The 12,483-nt window shown below is 34.6% G+C and overlaps 1 protein-coding gene across 3 annotated transcripts in view; it reads right to left on the minus strand.

The window, feature by feature from the left end:
* Positions 1 to 4,972: 4,972 nt before the first annotated feature.
* The window catches only part of LOC128238246 (uncharacterized), a 29,878-nt gene continuing 22,367 nt past the window's right edge, over positions 4,973 to 12,483 (minus strand). For all 3 annotated transcript variants that reach the window (XM_052953943.1, XM_052953945.1, XM_052953944.1), the window contains exon 10: positions 4,973 to 11,822. In XM_052953943.1, coding sequence (XP_052809903.1) covers positions 11,772 to 11,822 — 51 coding nt within the window. In that variant the 3' untranslated portion in view covers positions 4,973 to 11,771. The remainder of the gene's footprint in view (positions 11,823 to 12,483) is intronic.

The raw sequence follows: 12,483 nt of genomic DNA on the forward strand, positions 1-12,483 counted from the left end.
AATGCGTTACTGACTCTTGTCTCTTCCAACCAAAGCAACCAAAGCTTACTGACTCTTGTCTATCACTGCCAAAGGTAACTGACTCATGTCGCTCATAGTCAGTAGTTACTTGTTCATGTCTCTTGCAAGTACGCTCATGTAATATCATAGCATTCATTTATCACAGCATGACCAGCTATCTTAATAACAATCATTCTTTAATTTGGTCTTTTATTCATTTGTCATTTACGTAAGGTGCTTATAAAAATGTTGAAACAAAACTTTTAAAAGAACTGTGAAAGGATCTGAAAATGGAACTTCCCGCGGGTCATGACAATCCCTGCTACCAAGCACGTGAATTTGGTATTTCAATCTTCGAGGTCCGACGCAAGGGGGCTCGGAGGTTATAATGTATCAATGCTAGTGATGAAACGATTATCGAGTATAATCGATAAATCGTCGCTGACAGTGCTATGTCGGCGACAATCGATTGTGGTTGTCCAAAATCGATGTCGCTAATGTTACTTCCGGTAACTACGTATTTGTTTTGTTTTGCGGTAAAAGTCGAGTAAATTTCAATCTTTCTTTCCGGTAAATTCTCTTTGAACTCCTTTTTATCAAAGGAGGTCACTCTCTTACACAATTTCGGTGAATGTAAACAATTTTGCTTAAAAGCTTACAAACTCTCCCAAAATTACAAATTGTTTTTAATTGTATATATATTTCAAAAAACCTTCTTCAATAACCTGTCTCTATGGTGTAGTTGGTCCGGTCTTACCTTTAATAACCGGGGATCCCTGCTCGATGCATTCTGTTTTTGAAACCTTTTTTGGTATCGTTTGTAATTAACTAATTTACTTTTTTGGTGAACGTTTTATGAAATTAAGATATTCTTATGAAATGTTCAATATACAGGTAATTGAATGTAATGCTGGTTCATAAATATTTAATATGGTTTTACATGGATAAAATGCTAAGATAACTTACTTAATGCGGTGTGCATAAATTTGCAATTAATGTGAAATTATTAAGTTTGTGTTGTGTTGTTATGTTTTTTTCGTTAAGTCATTAAGAACAGTAAAAGGTAATGGGAATTTACTTACTGTTGCTAAAAGCATGACTATAGCATCACACGTAATGATTCCAGGTTTAACCATTTAAATGATCATCATGATACTATGTATAAAGAATGAATTATTCCTGACTGATATTATGTACTTTCGATTATTGTCCGATAGTAAATCGAAATGCTTGGTCCGATTCGATTCGATTTTCGATAGCAAATGGAGTCCGATGTTTAAACACTAATCAATGCCTAACCCTAACCCTAACCCAAACTGGGGCTAGTTCCGGGTGACAAATGTATCAATGTTTGTGGTGTGTGTGTTTTAGCTTGACACTGCAGACAGGTCGAATAAGCCCATACAGTTGTTGTTGTTATTTTACTGTTTTTGACACTGCAGACAGGTGGAATAAGCCATATGTTTTATTTTCCGTCAAACTGTCAATATTGCAAAACAAATGATGAATATAAATGGAAACAGTATGTTTTTTGCGATTTATAGCATCATACTTTAAACCTGGCTATAACTGTTAAGGTTTTGGCTACGATTGCCCACGGTTAAGAAAATCGTGGGAATGCGTATGTTAAACGTCAAACCAAAACTTAAGTCTGTCTATTCTTTATGATATATATTTTGATATGTTGAAACTATTTTAGGACATTGTGTGAAACCCCTCGTCAATATTTTAACTATTCAAGTTCAAGATTTCAAATATATAAATAACAGCAACCAAACATGAAATACCAGTATGTCTCTCAGAAACCCCCTTTTTATCCCTCCCCCTTTTATATAAATATATACATTAAAATTTTAGCTCAGCAATTTAATATCTAAGATGGCAAGGCGTGACAAGAAATAAGCTTATTTAACATAGATGAAACATTAATTCATATGATAATTGATAATATCGGGGGGGGGGGGGGGTCTCTGTATCTGATGTACCGTGTTTTGTATTGATATTGCTGTTGTATTCATATTAATAAAAAATCGATTTGATTGTGTTTTTGCAACATCATTCGCAAAACAACTGTAACACCATGACGTCAACAGGTCAAGAAGTGAAAACAAGAATTGCAATTTAACACTGTTTTTAATCATATAAAAAGGGACATGCAAAGGGGTTGTAACACTATTATCGGTTATTTTGGCACAGAAGGTAAACATACAATTGGCATGTGAAATAAAATGAGAGAAGCGAGAGGGAGGGGGAGGAGGGAGTCAGGAAAGGAGAAGTCAGTTCGGAGTGTTTAGCATTATAGTTTCTAAATAACGAAGGGTCAATGAGATGATTATTTATCAAATTTGAATTAAGATCATTATAGTAAATATTGAACGTGCATGATATATGACAAACGACTTTCTTTGCAGTAAAAAAGATGGAACAACAGGTCCTTAAAGCTGCTGAGATAAATAACGCTTGAAATACGAGAATACCTTAAGTCCAGATTGAGTTCATCCCCCAGTGAAATGGGGAAGAAATTGTTGAAATCTACTTCTAACCTACTATTTAGTGCTTCAATATGTTAACTGTATCGAAAGCCTTGGGTGTATCGTGCAAAACCAATGTAGAATGATTTCCAGGGGTCGGTTGCAGACTCAAACACTTGACTTCACTTAAACCTATGCCACTCACTTAACATGTCAGTAAAGTGTATTTGAATATATTTTTTTAAACATTTAGAAATACGCTCAATGGACACTTTTGTTCCCCTACAAATGAGTCTTAAAACTAAATAGAGCAAAATCGCTGCAAACAAAAGCAATACCCATAATAGCAAATATACTCCGGTCAACTATACCGTATTTTGTGACAATGAAGATGGGTTTTTTTTTTATCCCTAATATCAATGATCTTGACAATAATCAGTGTGTGTATACCACGTGATTAATTGCGTCATATATGCTACGTCGGAAGGCAATATTTTGATTTGAAAAAAATACTGTAAAAAAGATAACTTTACCATTTCTTCACCATTTTAAATGAAACAAAGCGTAGTCTACACTGCTTACTGAGCCCTGCCTTCGGTGTTTTACGAGAGTTTGATTGAGAGTTTAGTTTCTTAAACACTTCGACAAACTTTTTCACAATACGGCCGTCTGACGGATCACTGTCAAAACATGATTTTGGAAACAGGTTTCTCGAATGTAACTAATGACTTTATCATATTTCGGTAATAAAACAAATGCGAGTCTGCTTAAGCGACATAGACTGCCCTTCATTTAAAATTGTGTTGTAAAAGAAAAGTTATCTTTGATTTAAGTCTTCATTTTAAGCAAAATGTTGCCCTCCGACGTAGATTTATGACGTTATTTATCACGTGGAATACGCACACTGTTAATGCTACTCATGATATATCTAGGAAAATATCTAGAGCAATTTTGAGGAGATTTGTGCAAATTTGGATTAGTTTTAAAAAATAAAACACGTCTCGTCACGAGCAGCTGGCTTCGGTGGTAGAATTAATGAGCGACGAGGACAACGTCAGCGGTGAACCGTGGACGACGCCGACAGCAAATCACTAAAATAGTATGTAATTTGGACGCCCAATGTGCTAGTCGTGAATAATATGTTACGAGGATGTCAAACTCGTATTTATTATTAGTTTTGACATTGAATAAATGTCCTTTTCACTGACTGTGGTTTATTATTCACGTCTCCCACTTGGTTGAACTTGTCATGGCCAGCCCCTCCTTATTCAGTAGCAATACATAAATATAATTTTATGCCGACATAAAATGTTTTATGGATCTGCGGGTTGAACTGAATCACCCCTTGCTAAATGTGCGGGTTTAACCGTTTACATCCAAAGCGTGGCTTAACAGCGCTCCACGCCGTGACCAGTGGCCACGTGGTGTGTGCTTGGCTTATCAGCGTTCCAAGCCGTGACCAGTGGTCACGTGGTGGGGGTCAGCCTATCGCTAGCCTCCCGCGTCATCCATTCTAGAAAAATCTTCTGAGATGCGTGCTTGCATATTTTGAGCAAAAATATTTTGCATAATTTTTCCTCCACCTCCCAATCCACCTCCATACATATTCAAATAATCTATGTGTATATTATTTATTTATTTTTTTTTGTTTTTGCTTTTCTTTATGTTGTTTATTTGTATTGCAATCAACTCATTTCTAAGTTGTTTGTGTACTGTTTTATACTGTCATTTCTTTGAACATATACATGTTTAGGCAGTTGTTCTAGTATATTTTGGTTTTATTGTTACACGGTTATTCATTATTGGGCGGTTATTTGGACGCCCAATGTGCTAGTCGTGAATAATATGTTACGAGGATGTCAAACTCGTATTTATTATTAGTTTTGACATTGAATAAATGTCCTTTTCACTGACTGTGGTTTATTATTCACGTCTCCCACTTGGTTGAACTTGTCATGGCCAGCCCCTCCTTATTCAGTAGCAATACATAAAAGATCGTGCTATTTAAAAATAACGGATCATACGAAAGAGAGGCTGTCCTATCTAGCCTAGTTCCACTAACAAATTGAGTCGGGGTTTGAGACTCAGCGTATTCTTAGAAAAGTATTTTTAATGTAGGTTTGTTATAACATTCGATGATTAAATAATTGTTACCTATTGTATTTGCAACATATATGGCCGGTTACAGCAGTATTGTTCTTGTAATAAAGATTGTATAGTAAAATGAAGATTTGCAGTTGTGAGTCTGACTCTTCAATCAGACTCAAGTCGTTAGTGAATTCGGGACCTGGACAACGACACAGGCGTACAGTGAACGGCGCCGACTGCATACCAGTTCAATAGATATGCATATTAATATAGACAGCGGCGAAGAGATCAGCAACAGAGGCGTACCGTTACGCCGACCGGCATAGCAGTCCTATATGTATACTTTGCTATCACCAAGGTGGCATTTTGAGTGTTCAAACACCTAGGTACAAGTAGAAACAAAACGATTTTATTTTAATAATATTTATTGTCTTTGACTATGTAGGAAAAAGTACAAATACCACTTTGTGGAATGTTTCGTATCTTATAAGAATTTGAGAAGTCAAGAAAATAATCATAAAACAAACAAGCTCAGAAAGCTACCATTTAACAAAGACCGTGTTCAGAGGTCCATTACACACTTAACGAAAGACGACAACCATAACAAAATACAAAATATCGTCAATGACATAGTACAAGCACAATGTGTATGTATGTTGTTATTTTATTCAGTCTTTTGTGTTTTGTTGAGGTCTGTTATACCTTTTGTTTACTTGGTGAGGTGTGTCTCTTGTTGAGGGTCTGTTGGTTCTATTTTTACATTGTGACGTGTGTCTCTCGTTCAGTGCCTTTTATGTCTATTTTTACACTGTGACGTGTGCCTCTCGTTTAGTGCCCGTTAGATCTATTTTCACATTGTGACGTTGGCCTTCGTTCAGTGCCTGTTAAGTCTATTAAATATTGTGACGTGTGTCTCTCGTTCAGGGCCTGAGTATGTCTATTTTACACTGTGATGCGTGTAGCTACTGGTCTTGTTCTTGTAGTTTTATTATTTTTTTTACAAAAAGCAACGGTGATAATAATGATCAGATTCAGTGTACAATGTCTTTGATTTAAACCACACTACAAATGTATATACAAGATAATGAGATCATATCTGTGCATTTAAAGTTGAATATAAGAAAAAAAAAACAAGTTTCAAAAACAGTTTGTTCTATTACTTTTTTACATACAAAAATCTAACTTAAGTTTTCTCAATTCAAATACAAATAATAAAACGTTGCTTATAACAAGAGCTGTCACAGAGACAGCGCGCTCGACTATTCCGCCGCTTTTCAATGTAAGGATTGAAAAGTTTTGGCGAAACATGCATGGACCACTGTTAGATTAGATTTCAATGCAATACATGGTGTGCTGAGATATTAACATAAATTTGGTTCCATGCAAAATTTTAACAAGAATTTCCAAGTCTAATAATAAAGGGCCATTATTTGCAAAATAGTTATCTAACTTAGTTATTCAATTAAGTTGGGTGGTTGAATACCATTGTATAAAGTCTCAATGCAATACATCAAAAAGTTGCTGAGATATTATCCTATGTGTGCTAACATGCAAGACCTTAACCAGAATTTCTAAGTCGCATACTAAAGGGGCAAAAATTATATATTATAAAAGATAGAGTTATCTTACTTGATTAAATAAGAAGGTTAAATAGATGGGAGCCTGTGTGTAAAGTTTCATTGCAATACATGATGTATTCGCTGAGGTATTGACTTAAAAGTGGTTACATGCAAAACCTTAACCAGAAGTTCTATGTCGAATAAAAAAGGGGCCATTCTTTTAATTCAATGCAAACTGGAGTTATCTTACTTGGTCATTTAAGTAGATTGGATGGTTGAGTACCATTGTTTAAAGTCTCAATGCAATCCATCAAGTAATTGCTGAGATATTAACCTATGTGTGCTTACATGCAAAACCTTAACCAGAATTTCTAAGTCAAATAATAAAGGCCCATAATTTGCATTGTATTAAAAAAAAGTGTTATCTGGGAATTAATATGTAATGTTTCAATGCAATACATGATATATTTGCTGAGATATTGACTTGAATGTGGTTACATGCAAAACCTTAACCTGAATTTCAAAGTCGGATAATAATGGGCAATTATTTTGCAATAAATACAAACTAGAGTTATCTAACTTGGTTAATTAAGTAGGTTGGATGGTTGACTACCATTGTATAAAGTCTCAATGCAATACCTCAAGTAGTTGCTGAGATATTAACCTATGTGTGCTTACATGCAAAACCTTAACCAGAATTTCTAAGTCAAATAATAAAGGGCAATTATTTGCATTAAATGCAAACTAGAGTTATCTAACTTGGTTAATTTATTAGGTTGGATGGTTGAGTACCATTGTATCAAGTATCAATGCAATACCTCAAGCAGTTGCTGAGATATTAACCTATGTGTGCTTACACGCAAAACCTTAACCAGAATTTCTAAGTCGAATAGTAAAGGCCTATTATTTGCATTATATTCAAATAATTGTTATATAACTTCATTAATTTAGTATGTAAGATAGTTGGGAATACATATCCAAAGTTTCAATGCAATAACTGATGTATTTACTGAGATAATGACTTAAAGGTGCTTACATGCAAAACCTGAACCAAGGTGTGACGCCAACTCCGACGCCAGGGTGAGTAGTATAGCTCTCCTTATTCTTCGAATAGTCGAGCTAAAAATCGAAAAAAAACAATATCTGATTGACGTATAAAATATCATGAATAAAATCAAGTGCATTTTCAGAATGTATCATACAGTTATAAGGACCAGAAGCCTTTGTACAATAAATTTTGAAATTGGTTAATGGTAACTTCAGATAACGTTTATTGGAATTCGAAAGTATATGTAAATGTGACATTAAGAAATTTAACAAATAAGAGTTCCGATACCGTTATCTATAGAGGCTGAGTGTTTCTTTCAATTATGAAATTATTTCGGAAAACACACACACTCTCTTGCTCGGAAAACAGTTTGTTAAAAGCAGAAGAATATTATTTTAACAAAAAATATAAGAAAATATCACTGGACCTTTAAAACATATATTCATACGAGTCTAGCCATTATTCTTAAGACATCTATAATTTTATTTCAGAAATTATTAAGAAATTAGATCTAATGGCCACGAAAATGACTTAAGATAAATTTTATGAATATTGACCCAGCTGTACTGTATATCCGATCTGGACAAAAAGTGTAACGGTCATAGATCCCAATTTCTTGGCACATTCTAAGCGTAACAGGTTAAAGTATCTTATTTCATACACTAGTAGCTAAATTACTTGCTTAAACTTGATTTTCTGCAAAAACAAACATTTTATTATAATAATTTTAAAATCGCAAAACTCTTTCACAAATTACACAATTTATACAGTGAGCTTAGCTTCACCTTGTGTCAAGAGACTAAAGATGTTTAAGAAAATTGGAGCAAGATTTGTTGATCTTCCATCAGCATTACCATAAAAAAACTGCATTTACTCGATTTTTTAACAATATACTGTACACATGCAAACTACTCCTAAAAATTTTGATCACATGACCCCAAATAGTCTGTGTTACACTTTGTTATTTAGTAGCCACGAAACCGACAAAGCCCCAAAAAGTTTAACTACATAGCCGTCCACATGACTGCAACAATAGAGGTATGCAACAACATTTTACAAAAAATTGGATTTATCCAGTTCACTTTTGTACTATAACAAGACAATGAACAATACCCAGGGTCCCGTTTTATCTAAGTTCTTAAAAATAATTGTAAAGTCAAATGATTTAGGTGCCAATGTTGCTATGTATTTGTAAGAGCTGCAGCCAGTATTCAAGTCGAACAGACAAGCACTGAGCCAGTATTCAAGTTGAACAGACAAGCACTGAGCCAGTATTCAAGTTGAACAGACACGCGCTGAGCCAGTACTCAAGTTGAACAGACAAGCACTGAGCCAGTATTCAAGGTGAACAGACACGCGCTGAGCCAGTACTCAAGTTGAACAGACAAGCACTGAGCCATTATTCAAGTTGAAAAGACAAACGCTGAGCCAGTACTCAAGTTGAACAGACAAGCACTGAGCAATTATTCAAGTTGAATGACAAGCACTGAGCCAGTGTTCAAATTGAACAGACAAGCACTGAGTCAGTATTCAAGTTGACCAGACAAGCACTGAGGCATTATTCAAGTTGGACAGACCAGCACTGAGCCAGTATTCAAATTGAATGACAAGCACTGAGCCAGTATTCAAGTTGAACAGACAAGCACTGAGGCATTATTCAGGTTGGACAGACCAGCACTGAGCCAGTATTCAAATTGAATGACAAGCACTGAGCCAGTATTCAAGTTGAACAGACAAGCACTGAGCCAGTATTCAAGTTGAACAGACAAGCACTGAGTCAGTATTCAAGTTGAACAGACAAGCACTGAGCCAGTATTCAAGTTGAACAGACCAGCACTGAGTCAGTTTTGAAGTTGAAAGACAAGCACTGAGCCAGTATTCAAGTTGAACAGACCAGCACTGAGCCAGTTTTGAAGTTGAAAGACAAGCACTGAGCCAGTATTCAAGTTGAACAGACCAGCACTGAGCCAGTTTTGAAGTTGAAAGACAAGCACTGTCCCAGTATTAAAGTTGAAAGACAAGGAAACAAATCTGTTTAATTAGTTCCCATCTGTGCCATTTTTGCATTTATGACTAATATTGTTTAAAGAAACGGACCTAGGCAGTTTTAAAGTATATCTAGCACTTCCTAAAACACATTACATCAAGCAATCGATCAATTGTACAAACTTGTAAATTTACATATAACATTTAAAAATAATTAACTTTCACTCCAAAGAGATAATGCTATATTCTACAGCATGATTAAATCACAGTTGTTTGATCAAACAATGTAAAACTATTATATATTACACATAGCAAAACATATCAATTGCACTTTTTTCACGATAAAAATGAATAAAAGCAAGGAAGGCAACAATAAAATATGAGCAATATAACAAAACAGCAGTCAACACAATAACTTTCAAAAGAAAATAAACACCCATCCAAATCCTTCAATTTGAAACACCTTTTCAAATGAAATTGAATTGAGCAAAAATAAAAGAAAAACATATATGTTAATCCAAAGTAAAGCATGTATACATGTTCACATTATGACACACCAAACAAATGTTTTGTTTCACAGTTTTTTGTCGAAAGAAATTTGAGCATAAAAATATTTTGTTTTCATTTAGCTAAAACACAAGAGCAGACAAAGGCCAAATCATATTTTCAAAGGTTATCTTGAATAATAAGCTTCTTTTTTCTGTTTGTTTTTTGTGTTATTTGAAGGAGAGGTCACTATATATCACTGTTCGCTCCATTCACATACATTTTGCGTTGATGTGACATTATTTACACAAAAAAGCGTCTTTTGGCATTCATTTGTGTGAAAATATGACATTGTTCAGACTCAATTTTCTTAGAAAAATTTGGTAAATCACTCTTACGAAACATCAATTTGGTGTTCCCTTATGTATATATTGTTATTGTAAACACATGTATCAAATTTTGTATAATAAAAAAAACACTACGAGTAATATTGTCATAGACCATCCCACATAAATTTTGCCTGACTGAAATGATTACACTCTGACCATGCTAACTATAACTACAACACTGAGCCAAATAAAACATCATGACAAAAACCGACAAATTTCATATTTGCTGCTATTGTTGATTTTTCAGGTGACTAAAAGTATCACTTATGATGTCTTATCTAATTCATGCTGCAACATTGGAATATTACATATTGATGGCTAAGGGCTATTCCATTTAAACATATAACCCCCGGGGAGAGGCACTTTTATATTATGCTACCCCCCTACAGAAGCAAATTTACCCTTTTGGGGTCCAAATAAGTGAAAAAAGACACCCATCCATATACTTTTCAAATAATTGCCTCCACCCCCCACCCTCCACTGGAATAGCCCAAAGCACGGGTCAGTCGCAACGGATGTTTTTATGGAGATAGGACTGTACAGAGCTGAGCTGTCGAAATGTTGAGATAATAAACATTATGGCACGTAAATGAACACACTTTATGTTAGGACATGTACATGTATAATCTCTTCATCAGTAAATATAATGGTGACATATAAGGCAAGGAAGAACAAGCTTTTATGGCTTCTACTTATAAGCATAGTGAAATACTGAGCCGATTGTTCAGAACATTGTTAAAGTTAACAACGTTGTTAACTGGTTTGTTGTTAACTTTCAAATCTTTCAAATAATCTGAAAGTTTCATGGACAAGCATGTGATCTGCAGTACTTTTCACAATTATTGAGACAACTGTTTAAAGTATGGGTTCTTTTACTTAAATATATTTGTACATCATAAATATTTCACCTTTAAAAGTTACAAACAATTTCATTTACATCATTGTTGACATCGACAGTTTTGAACCATCGGCCCACATAGATTTTGCAAGTACTTATCTAGAACAACTTTACGAACAATTCCAACATTCACAGTATATGTTGTGCGTAATGGTCCCATTTTATCAACAAGCGTATTGTACATTTAAATTTTCGATTTGACATTTCTGAGTAATTAGAATATCTATTTCAAATACATATAATAGCTTCATTGGACAATGTTTAAAACATTTCGAAAGTAAAACTTTTCAGTAAGTTTCTGACACTCACTTCACATGAAACTGAAGTCTCAATGATACGATATTTTGTTAAATGCTCGTTGATCAGATGGCCACAATGTTCTCATCTCTGTGACAAAAATTAATATGTATATATATGATTGTTATTATTGCTGTCTAATGAGATTAAAGAGTTAAGGCGGGAAAATAATTTCTCATCATTGATATAGACTTTATCAAACCAGCCTCAGATTCAACTGACTATCATTTGGCAATCCTGTTATTTGCAGATTGCCTTTGAAGCTCCAAGACTTACTTTCTGGATTTGGCCATTGGTGCCTATTTTTTCACACATAAGTCAAAATCCTGTCCCATGTCAAATTGAAATCCACTCCGATAAAACATTATCATAACAATGGCATTTCACAATATCACCAGGTTATTTTCAATATGACCACATGATTCTGTCATATTGCCTTCTGAACAACCCTACAATGCTGATCATAGCAGGTAGCAATGTCTGGTATGTTGCATGGTATCACTGGAACAGAGCAATGCCCCCTAACTTTTGACAATTTGGAGACATACTTCAGTCGAGTTCTGAGTCTACATCAGATTCATCGTCTGATAGCATGCTGTCCTGTAAAATAAAAAGAAACCAGAATAAGGAATAAGAAATATTACTCTTGGAGATGACTGGACAGAATTGTGTTGCAAAATTTTAAAGAATAGGGTGTACATTTTATGTGAAGTATGGTAAGTGTATTGCAAATTAGGTATCAAGATTAAGACTCATTTGATACTAACTGCTGTCCAAACAGCCTTGCACAAGAGAATATTTTTGGGGAGCGGGAGATTGAATGTTTGGCCATGTCATACCAAAAACGTTCTAAATGGTGATGTGTTTTTGCCAAACAATCAGTATTTTAGTGGCAATAGTTGGATATTAGAATGCAGGTAAGATTACATAAGTGTCTGTTAGCTGATATCTGTTATATTGCAAAAACAGCTTAATTAGTTTCTAAATGTTGTCTATATGTCGTAAGTTATGTTCAATAAGGCTTGTCCCACAACTCTCAGTTTCTCTCTCACTCTCTTCATATGACACTTGTAACACTTTTGGACAGGTACTTTAAAAAGAGATGATGTCTTTGAAAATCTTAGGAAAAATATGTTGAGTTAATCAAACAATACCTAAAAGAAGTGTTATGACCATTGTGCATTATTCAATCCTTAAAGGGGTATTGGTGCTATGAAATTTGAAAAAAACAAGAGCTGTCACAGTATGTGACAAATGCCCC

The sequence above is a fragment of the Mya arenaria genome, chromosome 6 (genome assembly GCF_026914265.1).
Source record: "Mya arenaria isolate MELC-2E11 chromosome 6, ASM2691426v1".
Lineage (NCBI taxonomy): Eukaryota > Metazoa > Mollusca > Bivalvia > Myida > Myidae > Mya > Mya arenaria.